A 21383-nucleotide genomic window follows, 5' to 3' on the forward strand; every position below is an offset into this window, starting at 1 on the left:
GGTAATTCCCTCCCTCCCCCCCCCCCACACTTTCCATTGTCCATCATATTACCTCCTCATCACAATCATTGTATTTACATATATACAATATCAACCTATTAAGTACCCTCCTCCCTTCCTTTCTCTTCCCTTTATGTCTCCTTTTTAACTTACTGGCCTCTGCTACTAAGTATTTTCATTCTCACACAGAAGCCCAATCATCTGTAGGTAGGATCCACATATGAGAGAGAACATGTGGCACTTGGCTTTCTGGGCCTGGGTTACCTCACTTAGTATAATCCTTTCCAGGTCCATCCATTTTTCTGCAAATTTCATAACTTCATTTTTCTTTGCCACTGAGTAGAACTCCATTGTATAAATGTGCCACATCTTCATTATCCACTCATCAGTTGAGGGACATTTAGGCTGGTTCCATTTCCCAGCTATTATAAATTGAGCAGCAATAAACATAGTTGAGGACATATTTCTAAGGAAATGAGATGAGTCCTCTGGATATATGCCTAGGAGTGCTATAGCTGGGTCATATGGTAGATCAATCTTTAGCTGTTTTAGGAACCTCCACACTGATTTCCAGAATGGCTGGATCAGATTGCATTCCCACCAGCAGTGTAGAAGGGTTCCTGTTTTTCCACATCCCCGCCAACATTTATGATCATTTGTATTCCTGATGGTGGCCAATTTGACAGGAGTGAGATGGTATCTCAATGTAGTTTTAATCTGCATTTCCCTGATGGCTAGTGACATGGAACATTTTTTTAGACGTCTTCCATTTATGAGCTAGATGATCACAAACAATTGTTTAACCTTTGCAATCCTATTTCTTCATGGATAAAGTCAGATTTTTTTATTTGGTTTTTTGAGGTAGGGTCTTGCTATAGCCCCAGCTGGACCTGGAATTCACTATGTAGTCTTACGTTGGCCTCAAACTCACAGAGATCCTCCTACCTCTGCCTCCCAAGTGCTGGGATTAAAGGTATGCACCACCACTCCTGGCTAAAATCAGATTTTAACTCAAAAATAGATATAATTGCCAACCCAAAATCTAAATACAGTTAGAACTTATAAAATGAATACTTTCATTCTGTTTTTCCTCTAGAAATTAGGACTATTTAAGACTAACCTGCTAATATTTGTCTATATATGCATTTATAATAATGTCTGGTGTACAGAAGTATATCAGGTGAGAACTAGATGCCTCATTTTAATTATTATTTAAATATTTTTAAGAATATTTAGAACAAAGTGAGGAAAATCAAAGAAAGAAAAGATATGAGTAATATTATCAACTCAAGGAAAAACCCAAAAGTAGTCTTTTCATGTCTAGTTTGCTGGGTGGTATTTTCTTTACTTGACCCCTGCTGCTTGATGACCTCTATAATGTAGAAAATGCATCCAGAGGCTGGAGAAATGGCTTAGTGGTTAAGGTGTTTGCCTGTGAAGCCAAAGGACCCAGGTTCAATTTCCCAGGACCCACATAAACCAGGTGTGCAAGGGGCACATGCATCTGGAGTTCTTTGCAGTGGCTAGAGGCCTGGAATGTCCATTATCTCTCTGTCTCTCTCTCTCTTCTCTCTGTCTTTCTCTCTCCTTGCAAATAAATAAATAAAAATTAAAAAAAAAAATAACGTAAGATGCATCCAGGCAGACAAACCACAAAACTAGAGAGTGTAGAAAACAATATTCAGAGCAATATAGGGGATGGGATTATAAATCTGTAATTGTTACATAAATTCATCCTTTAAGCAAATAAATCCAGAAACAGAACATAGTAACTTTGTCTCTAAATTTAAAGTTCTACGTAAATTCAGCCACAGCAAATGTCCCAACTGAATGCATCAGGAATAAACCTCTGATTTTACAGGTAGGTCTAGCCCTACAATGTTTATAAGCGCTTAACTGGCTCTCCATTGCGTGAGTGAGATATGTGTGCTACTATTCATGTCCTGCCTGGACTCCTGCATCTGAGCCTGGGCTATCTGCGTCGTTTTCCAACCAGGGCCATGAATCAAGTTTTGAATGGTCTGATGGCAGTGCGTTTGACTACATTCCGTGGAAAGACCAACACTCTCCAGGAAATTGTGTGATCTTAGACCCAGAAGGAATCTGGAAACATGCAAAGTGCACCTCTATTCAGGATGGTGCCATTTGTTCGAAGCCTACAAAAGGTAAGATAGTTTTCAGTGTCTGTTTACTAAGATAATATGTAACTTATGTAGATGATCAAATACTCAACGGACATTTGTTTTGTTTTGTTTTGTTTGTCAAGGTAGGGTCTCACTCTGGTCCAGGCTGACCTGGAATTAATTCTGTAGTCTCAGGGTGGCCTCGAACTCACAGTGATCCTCCTACCTCTGCCTCCCGAGTGCTGGAATTAAAGGTATACACCACCATGCCTGGCTTCTTCAATGAACATTTTGTACACTTTAAATAAGGCATATCCATGAATTCTTTAGAAATAATTTCAAAATGTAGAGAATATTGATACATCCTCTCTCAGAATTTATTTTCAAAGATCTTCAGTCCTTCTATCTCTATTTATGTTTCACTTTAGAACCTGAGAGTTCTGATTTCACATAGCAATATTTGTCAAAGGCTGAGGGGCTCCTTTAAAGGTATAATAAAATACAGTAAAAGCTGACTTCTCAGTTGTTAGGCATGGCGGAGGGGGCTGCTGTTTTTGGAAAATGGTTGGAATATGTAAGATACTATAAAGCATGAAGAAATGAAAAGAAATGTTCCTCAGAAAAATAGACTTTACAGGATGGAGAACCCAAAAACAATCTAGCAATTTCACTTCTGGGCATATATACTCAAAAGAATTTTAAAAAGGGAACTCAAACTGGCATTTTTACAACCATGTTTATAGCAAAATAATCAATAATAGCCAAAAGATAGAAAGAACCCAAATATCTAACAACAGATGAGTGGTAAGTAGGATGTGGTGCATATGTGCATGTGTGTATGTGTGCATATGGACATTCACACAGCGAAAAACTATTAAGCCTTAAACAGGAAGGAAATAGAAATTCTGATGTGCCACAATGTAGCTGAACCTTGAAATCAACATGAGAGGGAAATAAGCTGGTGACAAAAGGACAACTCCTTTATGATTCTACATGTATGAGGTGCCTAGAGTTCTCAAGTTCATAGAAACAGAAAGTATGATGGTGACTGTCAGGGTCTAGAGGGGTGGGGCTTGGAGTTAATGCTTATGGGTACTGAGTTCCAGTTTTACAAGATGTGGACATTCTGAAGATGGATAGTAGCCATGGTTGTACAGTAACGTGACTGTAGTGAATGCCACCAAACTGCACAAGTAAAAAAGGTGAAAGTGGGCTGGGGAGATGGCTTAGCGGTTAAGCGCTTGCCTGTGAAGCCTAAGGACCCCGTTCGAGGCTCGGTTCCCCAGGTCCCACGTTAGCCAGATGCACAAGGGGGCGCACGCGTCTGGAGTTCGTTTGCAGAGGCTGGAAGCCCTGGCGCGCCCATTCTCTCTCTTCCTCTATCTGCCTTTCTCTCTGTGTTTGTCGCTCTCAAATAAATAAATAAAATAAAAAATTTTTTTAAAAATTTAAAAAAAGGTGAAAGTGATTTTAGGTGTGGTGTTGCACACTTATAATTCTAGCACTTGGAAGAAGGACCATGAGTTCAAGGCCAGTCTGGGCTACAGAGAGAGTTCTAGGGTAGCTTTAAGCTACCTTGTCTCAAAAATGAAACAGAGCCAGAAACAAAGACAAAAAAAATCATTGATATGATTAATTGTATGGGATGTGTATTCTACCGCTAACAGATTTGGATCTTCCTAAACAGGAATGTAGCAGGGTCTGGAATGCTGCCCTTTGTTAGAGTGCTTGCCTAGCATTTGTGGGCTCGGGGTTCAATTTCCAGCATCATACTATGACAAAAACAGCATAACAAACTTACTACTGTGCAAGCCCTTAAAGAAAAAGCCCAAAAGTGGAAGCAGGACTTCTTGAAGGACAGGAAGGAAGAAGAATGTGTGCAACAGAAGGCAGCCCATTACAGGCAGTTTTAGAAACAGACTGTGAAGATAAGGTACCGCCATATGTTCCAAGTGTGAGGCAGTTTTAAGGAGAGTCCTGCAAAGCCATGGTGACCAGTGGGTGAGCGTGCTTTGCATCGAATGAAGCAACATAGTTAAGCCCAGAACAACAGTGGAGTAGACTGCAATATTCCTTTGGCTTACAGCTATTTTCGCAAGGTGGTAGAAGCAACAACTTGCTGGCAACACCTCCTTCCACTAGTAGCATTAGTGAGGCGATATCAGATTTTCATTAATTTAATAGATGGATTTGGAAAGTGAGTTTTGATCTACAGCAGGGGAAACTTACCCAAGACTCCCAACTGTTGACCTGAAGGGAGACCCAAACTGGGAGTCTTGAGAGCATGAAAGAGACAATGGCTGGTCAAGTAACTGAAGTTTGAAAGGGTCGATCCTGGTTTCTAACAGAAGATAGACAAGCAAAAGGTCATCCCAAAGCAGTCAGCCTGCCTCCCTCCCTCTCTCTCTCTCTCTCTCTCTCTCTCTCTCTTGACTGAGTGCACTGCAAGGGGGCAGCCCAGTACAGTACAGTCCCCCAGTCTTTTTGTTGTTGTTGTTAATTTATTTATTTGAGAGCAACAGACAGAGAAAGAGGGAGAGAGAGAAAGAAAATGGGCACGCCAAGGCTTCCAGCCACTGCAAACGAACTCCAGATGCGTGCGCCCCCTTGTGCATCAGGCTAACGTGGGTCCTGGGGAATCAAGCCTCAAACAGGGCCCTTAGGCTTCACAGGCAAGCACTTAACCGCTAAGCCATCTCTCCAGCCCTCTCCAGTCTTTTGAAGGAAATGACAGTGCCCATTTCTCTGGACTCACAGAAACCACAGATAGGACAGATTCTGCCAAACTAAGACCTGCAGAAAACACCAGGAAGAGCTTAAATGAGCGCAGGACAGGGACCGATCTCTGTCAGGGTTCAAGCCGGAAGTTTGACTTAGATAAGCAAACCTGTATCTCATCTATGGGATGCTGACAATTTATTTTCTAAATCTATGTTCTTGGAATGGATTAGTAACAGTCACCAGGGCCCAGACTCCACTGCAGAGGCTTCTAGCATTACTCAGCACAATTCGTTCTCAAACAATTGAAATGAAAACCAGAGAAAATGTTAAGATATACCTGCTGTTTTTGGTTTGAGAGATTTTACTCTAATGATAGATTACACTTCATAAAACAAATTGCCAAGTTTTTCCTTGTGAGTATAACTTTAAAAATAGTTCTTTTTTAAAAAAAAAAAAATTATTTATTTATTTATTTGAGAGAGAGAGAGAGAGAAAGAGGCAGATAGAGAAAGAGAGAGAATGGGTGCACCAGGGCCCTCAGCCACTGTAAACAAACTCCAGACGTATGCGCTACCTTGTGCATTGGGCTTCCGTGGGTAGTGGGGAATTGAACCTGGGTCCTTAGGCTTCACAGGCAAGATAAGCCATGTCTAGCCCTGAAATAGTTCTTTATATAGCTAAATAAACTTCAGTTTACATTATCAAAATAAGAGGGAATCCAAAGAAAGGAAGAATCTGAATTATAATTTCAGAGCAGTTGCAGGCCTACCAAGGCCTGCATTTCTTCCTTTCCCAGTCTCTCTTTCTTGTTGTTTCTACCTGGGTTCAAGGCCATTTTAGAAGGCAAGGACTTCCCTTCTCTATCATCTAAGTATTCAAAGTGACATTCCAAAAAGTGGACTGTACTGCGTATTCCTAGAGCCTGTGCTGTGGATTTCTCTGGTGTGCGTTGAAGTTGCTTACTCCTTATTCGTAAGTTTCAAGTAGGGGTATTTAATGAGATTAGAAAAAGCAATCTCTTTTCTCTGGATCTTCACAGTTTGTCTGACATTTTTCACAGCTGAAGAATTGTTACCTCATGCACACTCATCAAGATGTCCAGTGGCAGAAGGGAATCGCTCTCAGTGGACCCAGTATGGAGATCACTGCTATTTAGCTGACCATGCATTGCACAGTTTCTTAGAGGCCAAAAAATTATGTCTAGAACTTGGTGAGTTAAAATTCATCCATTTTATTTGACTAAATAATTTTAATTCTTAAAATTTTTTCTTAAGGAAATAATGTGAAATATATATTGACTACACCTTAGAAAATGTGTGTGTGTGAATTGTGTTGTCATGTATTATGCACATGTGTGTAAGGATGTATGCAAGCTAGGGCCAGAGGAGAACTTCCGGTGCCTTTCTCTATACTCATCACATAGTTGCTTGAGATGAGGTCTCTCCCTCAGCCTGGAACTTCCATTTATCAGTTAGCCCTAGTGATTCTGTGGCCTCTTCCCTTTGTGGACTTGGGTAACAGACATGTGGCCAAACCTAGCTCTTTTGTTTTAAAATGGGTTGTGGAAGCCAGGCATGATGGTGCACGCCTTTAATCCCAACACTCGGGAGGCAGAGGTAGGAGGATTGCTGTGAGTTCAAGGCCACCCCGAGACTACATAGTGAATTCCAGGTCAGCCTGAGCTAGAGTGAGACCCTACCTCGAAAAACAAAAATAAATAAATAAATAAAATAGAATAAAATGGGTTGTGGAAAATTTTAACTTGGGCAGTCTCAGGCCCTCCCAGACCTTCATGCTTAAATGGCAAGTTCTCTTAGCCACTAAGCTATCACCCCAGCCCTTGAAAAATATTTTAAAAATATTTGCCATTTTACAATAACATTATAATCCATTTGTTCATTGGCAAAGAAATAGTAAACATCTTGTGATATAAGAGCTCAGTAGAAAACTGGAATAGTCATTGTAGCAGACAGATTCAGGTTCACTGAGATGAACTTCCAGACCAGGCACAGTTATGGTGGAAGGGATATTTATTGAAGCCTACAGATCCAGAGGAAGTTCCATAAGTGGCATAAGAAGCTGGCCTGCCTTCACAGGACCAAGCAAAGAGAGAGAAGTACAAGCCAAAAGCCACACAGCACAGCACACTTCAGGAACTCCAGCTAGGCACACTTTGCATATCTTTAGATTGAAATCTGAAACCCACCACCACACCTTAAGATCCACCCAGTGATACTGCCTCCAGCCAGGTGGCTACAGAATACAAACAAATAGACAACTGAATATATTGGGGGTCATCTATTCTACTCAAACCACCACAGTCATGAAAAATGGTCAGTATAACAATAAACAGGGAGCTGGCTCAGGAGCAAAAGGTGTTTGTTTGCAAAGCCTGCCAACCCCAGTTTGATACCCCAGGGTACCCATGTAAAACCAGACACACAAAGTGTCAGGTGCATCTGGAGTTTATTTGCAGCAGCAAGAGGCCCTGGCATGCTCATATCTTCTCTCTCTCTTTCTCTCATATATATATTTAAATATATGTATATGTGTGTGTGTGTGTGTGTGTGTATGCATGTATGTGTGTGTGTATATATATATACATACATACATATATATATATATATATATATATATATATATATATATATATATATATATATGGCGAGAGAGAGAGAGAGAAAGTGTATTGAAAGTAAAGTGGGAAGAAGTAAATAAAAATATTAAGCAAAAGTGATGACAAATGGACCGATTAAAAAATATAAGCAGATATGCTTAGATGAAAGGGTTAAGTGGCAAGTTTTTATGAAGTTGTTTAAGTAATCAGTTACTAATTGATTAATTAATAAGTTGAGCCTGAAGAGGGAAATAAAGTCAGTGAATCCTCATCCATCCATTCTGAATAGGATTGTCCCACATTCTCAGAACACCAATACAGGATAGGATGTCAGTCTTCAATTTAGCCATTTTAGAAAAGGCAGTAATGATTGACTCTCTCTCAAGATGGATCCAGTCACAGCTGTCAGTCAAAATGTAAAATGACTTCTCAGGAAACCACCTGAGTATTCAGGATCAAAACTACTTATCTGCATCCCTGATTGGCATTGTAGCCCAGCAGATGGCACTTAGCTCGTTTATTTCACTAACTGTTGTGCAAACATTTGGCTTATTAAAATGTGTTCAAGTTACTGCTTGACTATATAGTGGGAACTTCAGTGTGTTATACACACATATATATACACTGAAAACATGTATACAGTATATACTTATGAGATGAGTGTTTATATACATATATATATACACACACACACATATGTGTATAAGTCTATGCTTCCTAAGGGAGAAAACAAAAGGATTTACAATAAATATAGTATGTAGGCCACTAAGGCAGCTAAGCTGTTGAAGCAGGCAGGCAGTATGGGTTCCAGTCTCAATCTCACAGGACTAGCTAAGTGATGTTGTACATGGTTGGATTTTTTTTGTTTGTTTGTTTGTTGGGTTTGGGGGGGATGTTTTTTGAGATAGAGTCTCATCTACCTCAGGCTAACCTGAAATTCACTATGTAGCCTCAGGGTGGCCTCAAACTCATGGTGATCCTCCTACCTCTGCCTCCCAAGTGCTGGGATTAAAGGTGTGTGCCACCACACCCAGAGACGTTTTATAATTGTTTCTTTCCTCATCTGAACAGTGGGAATGAAAGCGATCCTTTAAGGTTTGGTACATTTTGTTGTAGGAATGAAGGATGTGAAATAAAGTATGTAAATGTAGCACAGGGCCCTTCAAATCGTGAACTCTTGAAATCATTCTTAGTGGAACTGAAGAGATGGCTCAGTGATTATAGGCACTTGTTTACAAAGCCTACGAGACTGGGTTCAATTCCATAGTACCCATGTAAAACCAGATGCACAACGTAATGCATGTTTCTGGAGTTGCAGTGGTAAGAGGCCCTAGCATGCCCATTCTCTCTCTTTGTCTCTCTGCTTGCAAATAAATTTTTTAAAGTATTTTTAAAAATCATTCTTCATGTACACAAGATGGACACTTTCTTTTTTGTTTTTAGTTTTTTGAGGTAGGTTTCACTGTAGCCTAAGATGACCTGGATTTCACTATGTAGTCTCAGGCTGGCCTTGAACTCATGGTGATCCTCCTACCTCTACCTCCCCAGTGCTAAGATTAAAGGCATGCATCACAACACCCAACTTGACATTAACCTTTTAATCTTATAACTGGATGGCTAGATGACCTGAACAACTTACTTATTAATCTCCTAGTGTCTCAGCATCCCCATCTGTCCGATAGTGACAATTCCTTTGGTATTATCTGCCAGGCTGTATGTATTAAGGAAGGAAACATATAAAACACACACACACCATGGTATTCTATAAAGAGCCACAGGTTTTCCTTTCAGAATGGATTTCCTAGCTAGTTATTATTTATTTCTATCCCTTACCTGACGATGATGACACTATTTTCTCTGTGGGCTTAGGTCACCTATCAAGCTTTAAAGTTACTAATTTTTTATCCTATACTATTTTTAAGAATTTACAATGATTGCGACCAACCACATTTCTGTATACGGTACCATTCAAGTTCCTTCATATCATAGCCTGTTTTTAATTCCATCTTAGCAGAAGCAAGTGTAAAGCTGGCTAATACAAAACTTCTTTTTTGAGGAGACATTACTCAAAATATATCACAATCTCTAATTATTGCAACTGGCTGATTGAACACAAAGGTCTCATTGGTTAGGCATTCCAAAACCAAAAACCATTGCGAGCTAGATACTTTAAAGAAATATGAAATTTCTAAATGCAAATTTTCAATTTAGAAGTATTTTTAACTTTTTTGGACGCTATTATTATTATTTATAACTTCTGAAATAAATACCAAAGTTTTCGAGACTGAATAAAGCTTGAATTTTTCAATGTTCTTTTTCATGGTAGAGTTTCCCTCAAATGGCTAGCTCACAATAAATCATTTGCCAACTTACATTGAGCTAATTATGTATGATTTCCTTGCACTCAACAGATCACTCTGCAACTATTGTCACCATAGCAGATGAAAATGAGAATAAATTTGTGAGCAGATTGATAAGAAACAATAATAATATTACCATGAGAGTTTGGCTTGGATTATCCCAACATCCTGTCGGTAAGTGACTGTGTGTGCACTGTGCAGAGCCACTGGAAGTCAGGCACAGTGATATGTGCATATAATTCTAACACTCTGAAGGCTGAGGCAGGAGGACTGCCATGAGTTTGAGGCCAGCTTATGCTATATACCAAAACTCTGTTTCAAAACACACACACAGAGCCAGGGTGTGTGTGGGGGGGGGGGGGTAGCAGTTCAAATGTTTCTTAATGGTGAGAAAGTTATGTTGGGTGAGTGTTCTGGATCCTTAAATTTTGTGTAAACATGTAACCTATTGGTAAAGGTAGAAATTACTAATAAAATAGCAAGTCACCTGGAATTGTCTAGAGACTAATTCCTAAGATCCTTGGGTCAACAACAGTAATGTCTGTATCCTTAGTCCCCACAAGGAAACCATGATTTATCTCCTTTGGTGTACTATTACTTTTCATTGGATTTTGTAGCTTATAGCTATTATTGGGGAAATTATCATTCTTTTTCAGATATTTTTATCATAGATCAAAATTAAGTCTTAATAGTGTATTTTAATAGAGAATTGATTTAAAGAGAATTTATAGAAGAATTTTTTAAATAAAGTCTTATATATACAGGGAGGTGGGAAGACAGTTCAGTCAGTGAAGAGCTTGCCTCACAATCATGAGGACTTGAGTTTGATCCCCAGAAGCCATGTGAACTACCACGCATGGTGGCACATGCTTGTCATCTCAGCACTGGGGAGGCAGATGCTGGGGGCTTAATTGATAAGCTGAAGACCAATAAAAGTCTGTTTCAAAAATAAAAAAGTACATTGCATTCTAGAGTAACAACACTTGAAGTTGTCCTTTGGCCCCCCCCCACACACAAGTACACACATATTTAAAAAGGGGGGTGGGAGTAATAAGCCACATGTGGTGGCACACACCATTAGCCCAAGCCTTGGGAAGGCAGAGGTAGGAAGATCATTGTGAGTTTGAGGCTAGACTGGGACTACAGAGTGAGTTCCAGGTCAGCCTGGGCTGGAGTGAGACCCTACCTCGAAAAAAAATAAAAATAAAAATGGAATAATACAATATTTGGGTGAACTTTGACTTGGTAATGAATTAAGAGTAAACATTTGAAATCCCGTTTCAAACGTTATGCCAAATTTGATTTTTATAATAATTGAAATAAATATGAACTGTAAAACATTAAGTAATTAAAAAAAAAAACTGAGTGGATCCAAACTTTTAAATGAATAGTAAAGATGGTTTACACTCTCACCACAAGGTGGTGCCACCTCTTCTGGAAAACAATAATGGAGTCGTTGGGGGTGGGGGTGGGGTCCCTGAACTCTCCTGGGCCCTTCTTCCTTTTCCTCCATCACCATATCCTTAATGATAGGAGCTTTCTTAAAGAATGTAGGATGAAGATCCCAGAAATTTGTTTCTCATGCAATATATGTACAAGCATCCTCTATCTTAATGCTACCATGATCTCCATCAGTGTCCAATAAAAGTTTCTATTAAGGGGGTGGAGAAATGGCCTAGCGGTTAAGGCATTTGCCTGCAAAGCCAAAGGATCCTGGTTCAATTCTCCAGGACACACAAAAGCCAGATGCACAAGGGGACACATGCATCTGGAGTTCATCTGCAGAGGCTGGAGGCCCTGGAATGCCCATTCTCAACAACCATCCCCCACCTCTTTCTCTCCGTCTCAAATAAATAATAATAATAAAAGTTTCTATTAAGATAAAAACATTCAGGCTGGAGAGATGGTTTAGTGGTTAAGTGCTTGCCTGTGAAGCCTAAGGACCCCAGTTCGAGGCTTGATTCCCCAGGACCCACATTAGCCAGATGCACAAGGGGTCGCATGCATCTGGAGTTCATTTGCAGGGGCTGGAAGCCCTGGCACACCCATTCTCTCCCTCTCTCTCTCTCTCTCTCTCTCCCTCCTTCTCTCTGTCGCTGTCAAATAAATAAATAAAAATAAAGTTAAATGTTAAAAAAAAGAAAAATATTCCATCTGGAGTGTCTAGTGTAATCACTAGCTACATCAAATGTGGTTAGTGCAGCAAAAAGACTGATTTTTAAAATTGTGTTTCTTTTCAATGAACTATATTCTTAAACCATGACCATCATATAGGGCAGTGCCACTCTAGGTAAATGAGTTACTTGAGCCACATGCTTTTTTTTAAACTTGGTAATCCATAGGAATGAATATAATTGCATATAATGTATTTCGTCAGATCAGTCTTGGAGTTGGATTGATGGATCAGCTGTGACATTTGTCAAGTGGGAAAATAAAAGTAAGAATGATGATGGAAAATGTAGCATTTTAATAGCTTCAAATGAAACCTGGAAAAAAGTTGAATGTTCACATGGCTATGGAAGAGTTGTCTGCAAAACTCCTCTGGGTAAGGCTGTTACCTGTACTTAAGGAAGTGTCCAGGAGAATAGGCCAGGAAATAAAAAACATAACCCAACCCTGGTCAGTTTTTTAACTTGGTCCTGAAGTATTTCTAAATACATTCCCGAATTTCCTCATTAAATCATAGGGGTTTCTACCTAAATATATATATTACATAAGACTTTATTGTACAATATATCTAGAACTCCTGCATGAAACTATTAAATTTTATATCATTCTTTCCTAAGAAAAATAGAAGCTGCCAGAAAATTTAGGAGGTAATTTCTATGAAAGGTTTCTTAAGATATATTTTATTCTATAGTTTCAGTATGTAAGAAATTAAAGGTGTGTTTCTGCAGCTAGCTTGTTCTCTTTCTCCCTGTTTTCATAAAACTCATGATGAACTTTTTAAAAATATTTTATTTATTCATTGATTTGGGAGAGAGGAAAGGGAGGGAGAGAGAGAGAGAGAAAGCATGGATGCATCAGGGGCCCCAGCCACTGCAAACAAACTGCAAATGCATGCCCCACTTTATGCACCTGGCTTACATGGGTACTGGGGAATCAAACCTGGGTACTTAGGCTTTGCAGGCAAGCACCTTAACTGCTAAGCCATCCCTCCAACTCCATGATGAATTCTTTAAACAATCTAAAAATAAATGTAACTGGGCTGAGATGGTTTGGTGGCTAAGACACTTGCCTGTGAAGCTTAAGGACCTATATTCAATTCCCCAGTACCCACATAAGCCAGATGCACAAGGTGGAGCATGTGTCTGGAGTTCGTTTGCAGTGGCTAGAGGTCCTGGCATGCCCCTTCTACCTCTCTCTCTGTGTCAAATAAGTAAATATTTTTTATTGCAATAAAATAAAAAGAAAGATTTTCAAAAAATCGATGTAACTACTTGAAATGTTCTGAATATCTATAGCAAACCATAATTGAACTTCTATTTTGTCATGAAGTGATATATAAAACAACCATAAAAATATCATTGAGCTTCATGTGTACAAAAAGACCTCTACACTTTTTCCATTAACATTTTGAAACAACTATCATAGAAACCAGGCTCATGTCTTTAATCCCTGCACTTGGAAGACTGAGATTAAAAAAAAAAAACTGCAATGAGTTCAAGGTCAACCTGCTTCATAGAGTGAGTTCCAGGTCAGCCTGGGCTACAGTGAGACTGTACCTCAAAATAAATAAAATACATAGACCTCAAAATAAGATAAAATAAATAAATAAATAAAATAGGCATATAAATATTAAAGATAACACTCCCATTGCAGTAAATGGTCTCTGTGTATGATGGTTTGCATGCTGGGATGCACCTGTGAATAAGTTACTGGCTATCACAGAGCTTACAACGTGGTGGAGGAAGATGGATTATTAAAGCAGGCCAGGTTTTGAAGGAGAGGAAACAAATTGTGAGATAGACCAGGTGGGTGGGGGATCTAGAGAAGATTGTAAGGATGGGGAGGCTGCAGCAAGCCCAGAGAGGTCAGCCCAGCTCCAGGAACAGACACAGCACAAGGACCAGCTGAGACAAGGCTGATGGCTGAAGGAACCTGCAGAAGTTCAGGGAAGAACTAAAAGGAAGGCAGGTTTGGGCATTTCTGGTCTGGAAGCAAGAGTCAAGGAATGCTGGCTCCATCTGAGTGCATGGGAAGCAACTGCAAGATTGGGTAGGGAGGGTTAGTGTGACATAAATGAAGGTTCTGATGCTGGGCGTGGTGGCGCACGCCTTTAATCCCAGCACTTGGGAGGCAGAGGTAGGAGGATTGCCATGAGTTCAAGGCCACCCTGAGACTAGAGTGAATTCCAGGTCAGCTTGTGCTAGAGCAAGACCCTACCTCGAAAAACCAAAAACAAAAAAATAAAGAAAGAAAGAAGGTTCTGTTTTGACTATTCAATGTTATTGATAGGGAAATGTCTACTCTACAGTGTAGCACATGGGAGAGATGTGGCAGTCACTATAGTGATGGCATTTGAAATCCTGAGCCAAGGGCTAAGGAGATAGTGGGTGATAGAGTGTTTGCGTAGCATGTGCAAGGCCCTGAATTCCGCCTTCGTTGTGTCAGAGGAAGATGGGGCATACTAGAAAGCCATGGGACAGAATGATCCTTCTGGATAGCAGGCAGAGAAGAGGCATCTGGTAGCATTTGAAGTTGAGAGTTATGGACTAAATGAATCATCCTAGAGGCTTAACTCATTTAAAAGCAAATAATATTTTGGCCCTAATAAGTCAAAACATAAAAACTCATAGCTTTGATCGATTTGCTCTTGAAGTAGGATAATATAAAGAGCAATGCTTCTAACAGAAATGTGGTTAGAGAAAGTGAAGAAAATGAAAGTGCCTTGATTTCTTTGGGAGAAAGTTCCCATAGCAATGAAGAGGATTTGAACGAAAAGTCACCCACTTCAATTTGAAAAGAAAGAAGAAAAAAAGAAAGTTAGTTTTGTGTTTGATAAGTTTAGACTTTATGTTGAAGCTATGATGCAATCAGATATTTATTGTCTTTAATTTGTACATACCTTATATATCTGACCAACTTGCTGAGTAAAGTCAACAGTAATAGTCATTATTGGGTTGGCTCAGTGGTGGAGGGCTTGCCTAGCAGTCACAAAGCCCTGAGTCCAATTTCCAGCACTGAAGATGATGGTGGTGGTCACTGTGGCATTCTCTTCTCCAATATCACTGCTGTCCTGATTGCAGGCCCGGATTACAGAGGCATAGCTATCGTGTTCGCCATGCTAAGCATCTTAGCGCTCATCAGCGGGCTGATATGGTTCCTGGTACAAAGAAACCGTTTCCGCTGGGCAGGCTTCTCATCGGTTCGGTATGAACATGGAGTGAATGAAGACGAGATTATGCTTCCTCCTTTGTACGACTAAACTCTTCGAAAAGTTTGTTAATTTGCACTATCTTTGAAGGAAAAAAGAAGAGCCACTTAAAATTTCCCCACCGTCAGTATTTACTCTGTTCCAAAGTAGAAGTCTTATGCACTTTAGACAGTTAGTTGCTATGCTCGTAGGTACAATTAATGGCCCATTATCTGCCATATGGATAACTCTAACTGATAGAATAGAGAATTTGAAGCTAGCACAGAAGTTCCAAGTGTTTACGGGTTAATACATTTAACTAATGTGAAGCTTCTGTGTAAGAATGTGGTTGCTAACTAGATATCTATATCTTTTTTTTTTTTTTTTTTGAGGCAAATCCAACAGACTGGCTTCTCTATGAGAAACATAAAAGAGACAGGGAGAGAGAAAGAGAAAGAGAGAGAGAGAATTGGTGTGCCAGGGACTCCAGCCACTGTATTTGAACTCCAGTGCACCACGTTGTGCACATGAGCAACCTTGTACATGCATCACCTTGTGCAACTGGCTAACATGGGGTCTGGGGAGTAGAACGTGGGTCCTTAGGCTTTGCAGGGAAGTGCCTTAGCTGCTAAGCCGTCTCTCCAGCCCAAGATATCTATACATCTTAGTAGCACTTTGAACAAAACATAATATTTGGTTGTACATATACCTTTATAATTTTAAAAGCATCTGGCCAAATGCAAAATTAGTACCTAAAGGCAAACATTCAAATATAAAGGAGACCAACATTATTTCAGAATAGCCATTTATAGCATTTAGGAAAAAAAAAAAGGTTAAATCCTTTTTTTTTTTTTTTTTTTTTTTTTTTACACAGCAAAATGGCACTTTCTGATAAGGTGTTTCTTATAGGATTCCAAAGATATTTCATACCAATATTATTTAAGTGAAGTTTTTTTTCTGTTTATAATTACCCATGATACAATGGTTTTTAAGGAAAACTTAGAACTTAATGCTTCTAAAGTGTGAACTTATTGTCAAATTGATTAGGTGATTTTTATCTGTATTTTGTGTGTGCTGACTGACTTTTGTTTTTCAAAAAGACTTAATTAGAGACTTAAGAATTTGCAAATTATATATTTCACATAACATGTCAACTTTTAAAGAACAATTTATTATTTTATTGTCTTTTATAAGATATAAACAGAAAAGGGACCATGAAAGGCATTGTTTGTATAACCTGACATTTATTTTAAAAAAATAGAGTTTTCCAGTGCAACTCTAAACTTAGTGATTACTAAAATATTTAAAATTTTAACTGATTAAAGAAGCAATATTTTTAGATGTTATTTTCATTTTAACACCTAGAATATATTCTTAGTAGTAGCTTCCACAAGACATGGTGAATGTTTTACTCAGTCTTTAAGTTATATTTGTACTTTTGAATATTTTTGTATGAGATCAATAGATTTATTTTGTTTGAAGTGTTTATTATATCATTAAAAAGTTGTAAACAATTTTCAAAAATAGTTTTAATGTAGTCTAAAAGTTCTTATAAAATATTTGTATTGAAATAGCTTTTATATCTTAACCCTTTTGAACTGTGATCTGTATAATTTTAGAGTTTCCCCAAAGAACAAAATTGATGTGACAAGCACAGCTATATGTAATGGTGATTCCCCATTAAAGTTTCCTTATCTTTTAAAGTGTTGATCCTTGAACAAAAGCATCTCTGCCTTATGTTTTATTGTGTTATATGTCTAGCATGAAGGGCAACCAAGTGTCCAGTGATTATAAGCTGAAGTATTAAATATCTAATAAGCATCTTTAGCCTCCTTTTCAGATTTCCCTTGCTCAGTGTGTTTCAGCATCACATTTGACAAGGGAATCCATCTATGTTCCAACTATTTCTTATTCTTTCTATAAAAACAATATTTATTTATTTATTTGACAGTGGCACACAGAGAGAGAAAGAGGCAGATAGCCAGAGAATGGGCACGCCAGGGTCTCCAGCCACTGCAAACGAATTCCAGATGCATGGGCCACCTTGTGCATCTGGCTTACGTGGGTCCTGGGGAATACGAGCCTCAAACCGGGGTCCTCAGGCTTCACAGGCAAGCGCTTAACCACTAAGCCATCTCTCCAGCCCCTATTTCTTATTCTTCATGCTCTCTTTGGGAACTCTTTCTGCCCACTCCCTGTGAGTTCAAGTATGTAATGCCAGGTTTATATTTCCAACTATCCACTGAATGATTTGTGTCAAAGTCCTTCTCACCATGTGCAGAACTACCCCATAATGGTTTTCCTTCCTAGTTTTCAGTTCCAGACATCTCAAGAATTTAAGGCAATCTGCCGGGTATAGTGGTGCACACCTTTAATCCCAGTACTTGGGAGGTAGAGGTAGGAGGATCGCTGTGAGTTTGAGGCCACCCTGAGACTACATAGTGAATTCCAAGTCAGCCTGGGCTAGAATGAGACTCTACCTCGGGGGAAAAAAAAAAAAAAAAAAGACCATTCCATGTTTTCCTGGCTAACCCAGACATAATATAAAGTCTGATAAAATTCATCTCTTGCCTGGCATGGTGGTGCACGCCTTTAATCCCAGCACTCAGGAGGCAGAGGTAGGAGGATCACTATGACTTTGAGTCCACCCTGAGACTATATAATGAATTCCAGGTCAGCCTGGGCTAGAGCAAGACTCTACCTTGAAAAAAAACTCAATTTGTAAAGTCAACAAACCAAAAAGTTCAAGTCAATAGACCCAATGGTGGGGGCTGGAAAGATGGCTTAGCAATTAAAGGTGTTTGCAAAGCCTGAAGCCCAGGTTCAATTCCCAAACTCCCCCAAATAAGCAGGATGCAAAAAAGTGGTACGAGTATCAGGTGTTGGTTTGCCAGCTTCAAGAGGCCCTGGCATGCATGTGCATGGGCACACACACACAAATAAATGAAAATATTAAAAACAAACCCAATGATAAAACATAGGGGACAGATTAGAAGTGACACCAATAATCACCTTTTCTTTCTCCCCTCCCAAGTCTGTGGGCAAGATATTTTCATTACCTGGGAATTCTCCCTGGGAAAAGATTACTGTATACTTGGTAAGCCATAATCCAGACCCTTCTGCTGAAATTCTTACAGAGAAAGCCTGAAATCCTGATTCCTTCATTGTAGGCTCATGCCACCTTAAAACCCTCCTGGAAAAGCAAAGACTTAATTATTATTAGTTAGTTCAATAACATTATCTTGCTTAAGAAAATAAATTTGAATTACTTAAGGGATTTTAGGGCTGGAGAGATGGCTTAGCAGTTAATCCACTTACCTATGAAGCCTAAGGACCCCAATTCCATTTCCCAGTACCCACATAAACCAGATGCACAAGGTGGTACATGCATTGGGACTTCATTTGCAGTAGCTGGAGGCCCCCATCCCATAACACCCATAAGCCCACCCCCAACAATACACTGCCTCCAGGAAGCTTCAATTCCAAAATTGCCATCCACTGGGGACCTAGCATGCAGAACACCTAAGTTTATGGGGGAACACCTGAATCAAACCACCACACATGGGTACTAGAGAATTGAGCCCGGGCTTTCAGGCTTTTCAAGCAAGTACATTTAACTGCTGAGCCATCTTTCCAGTTGTTTTCAAGGTAGGGTCTCACTCTAGCTCAGGCTGACATGGAACTTACTCTGTAGCCCCAGGCTAGTGTCAAACTCATGGTTCTTCTACAAATCCCTCCTGAGTGCTGGGTTTACAGGCATGTACCATGCACCACCAGCATCCTTGTTCCTCTGATTATTTTTAATTGAGTTACTTGGTTTTTGTTGTTGAATTTAGTTGGATTTTCTATGCCAATGACATGAGGCTTACCCAAGTGTCTTGGTTGAATCTGGTTTGCATTGTCTGACTCCAGAGACTCTCCTGGGTCAAGTTGTTATGGGAAACTGAGTCACACAGACATGGCACCAGAGATAGAATGGAGAATCAGAAAACTTTTTATGTTGACATGAACTGAGGGGAATAAGTTTCAAAGCCTATGTACTGAGCTCCGATGGCTCAAAGATTTTGTAGACAAGTATAACAGGCAGTCAGACATCATGTTGAATTTTTTTATATTATTAGTGAGTTACAAGTTTTTAAGGTTACATGATTTTGGGGCACAAACAGAAAATTCCTTAGCAATCAATCAATGATAAGAAAGTACAAGCGTAAAGCCGGGTGTGGTGGCACACACCTTTAATTCCAGTCCTCAGGAGGCAGAGGTAGGAGGAAAGACTCAAGTCAGAAAATTTTAGTGCCAAGGGTGGAATTCTTTCCAGGGAATTGTTGGTTGGAGAAGCTCCTGATGCCCCCAAAACATCACAGATTATTGTCAAAGCTTTTGGTTGCCCACCAGAACCAGACGGTAAGACCCTACTGCTGACTATACCACTGTGCTTGCTGATGTTGGTGGTGCTGGTTTTTCAGCAGTGTCACTTTGCTTAGATTTATAAAAGTGAGCCAGATTCTCCTGCCATTGATGGTGTTCCCTTAAAATTGTAACACAAGGAAGCCCACATACCCCTAGGGAATTGGGTCCATACCCATCAGCCAAGAGATATCATATAGATTCATCACACTAGAGGAATGAGGACAGTATCCTCAGGTGATTGTGACAGCTTACAGGTTATTAAACACCCAGAGATTCCCCTCAGGGTCAAGCTCTGGAAGAGATCTGCCCCTTCTGAGAAGAGTAGAGCACTGCCATAGTCACCCACAAGCTGACTAGTCTAAGCACGGCAGAACCTTGTGGAGTGTACATCCCTGCTCCAGTCACAATCCTGAAAGCTGACTGGTCCAGGCATGGCAAAAGCCTGAAGACTTCAACATGGGATACTGGGGGAAATGGACACGATGTCATTACTTATTTTTGCTGGGCCTGATTGGGAAAAAAAATCTCTTATAATAGCTTGTGCCCTATTTAGCATCATAAATCAGAGATAGTCAGGCACCTGGTTTCTTCCATTTGCTGTCTCCCTCCTGATCCTCATCATGGTCCTTTTGTTTGGCCTTTTTATTTGCAATATGATAGCCAAATTAGATTCCAAATACTCTTCCAGGGGTATCAAAGGGTTAACATCTATGATGATACCAGAATAGGTGATGTCTCTTGGTAGTGTTTACAAAAGACATCAAGAGGGGAGAACATGGTAGAAGAAAGTTAACAAAGAAACCAGGCCCAGGGCTGGAGGGATGGCTTGGTGGTTAAGGCGTTTGCCTGCAAAGCCAAAGGACTTTGGTTTGATTCCCCAGTACCCATGTAATCCAGATGCACAAGGGGACGCACACATCTGGAGTTCGTTTGCAGTGGCTGGAGGCCCTGGTGCACCCATTCTCTCTCCCCCTCTCTCTGGCTCTCTCTCTCTCTCTCTCTAATAAATAAAAATAAAGTTAAAAAAAAAAAAAAAGAAACCAGGCCCAGATGGTACTCTAAAACAGTTTCTGCTGTACAGCCCTCCCTATCTACGCAGGTGCACCCTGCTTATATGATTTCTGGTGCAGCCATAGACACAAACACCCCTAAACAAATAGCTTTTTGTTTACATTTGTACTTTCCTATCTCCTTTCTTTTTTTTATTTTTATTTTTCAAGGTAGGGTCTCACTCTAGCTCAGGCTGACCTGAAATTCACTATGTAGTCTCAGGGTGATCTTGAACTCATGATGATCCTCCCACCTCTGCCTCCCAAGTACTGGGATTAAAGACGTGTGCCATCACACCTGGCATTACATTTGTACTTTCTTATCACTGATTGGTTGCTAAAGAATTTTCTGTTTGTGCCCCCAAATCATGTAACCTTAGGAACTTGTAACCCACCAATAGTATAAAGAATTTGAGGGCTGAAGAGATGGCTTAGTGGTTAAGTGCTTGCCTGTGAAGCCTAAGGACCCTAATTCAAGGCTCGTTTCCCCAAGACCCACGTTAGCCAGATGCACAAGGGGACGCACATGTCTGGAGTTCATCTTCAGTGGCTGGAGGCCCTGGCATGCCCATTCCCCCCCCCCCACCTCTGTATCTGCCTCTTTCTCTCTGTGTCACTTTCAAATAAATAAATAAAAATAAACACAATTAAAAAAAGAATTCGAGATGATGTCAGAATGCCTATTCCATCTGTTTATAAAACCTGTGAACTATCAGAGCTCAGTACTCAGGCATTGGAAGTTATTCC

At 39.9% G+C, this 21383-nt stretch overlaps 1 protein-coding gene across 1 annotated transcript in view; it reads left to right on the top strand.

Moving 5' to 3' along the window:
- The window catches only part of Ly75 (lymphocyte antigen 75), a 92405-nt gene extending 76873 nt beyond the window's left edge, over positions 1-15532 (top strand). The window contains exons 31-35 of the mRNA XM_012952500.2: positions 1997-2165; positions 5905-6054; positions 9873-9995; positions 12199-12366; positions 15071-15532. Of these exons, the coding sequence (XP_012807954.2) occupies positions 1997-2165; positions 5905-6054; positions 9873-9995; positions 12199-12366; positions 15071-15249 (789 nt within the window). The 3' untranslated portion in view covers positions 15250-15532. The remainder of the gene's footprint in view (positions 1-1996; positions 2166-5904; positions 6055-9872; positions 9996-12198; positions 12367-15070) is intronic.
- The last annotated feature ends 5851 nt before the right edge of the window (positions 15533-21383 follow it).

The sequence above is a fragment of the Jaculus jaculus genome, chromosome 4 (genome assembly GCF_020740685.1).
Source record: "Jaculus jaculus isolate mJacJac1 chromosome 4, mJacJac1.mat.Y.cur, whole genome shotgun sequence".
In the NCBI taxonomy this organism is placed as follows: domain Eukaryota; kingdom Metazoa; phylum Chordata; class Mammalia; order Rodentia; family Dipodidae; genus Jaculus; species Jaculus jaculus.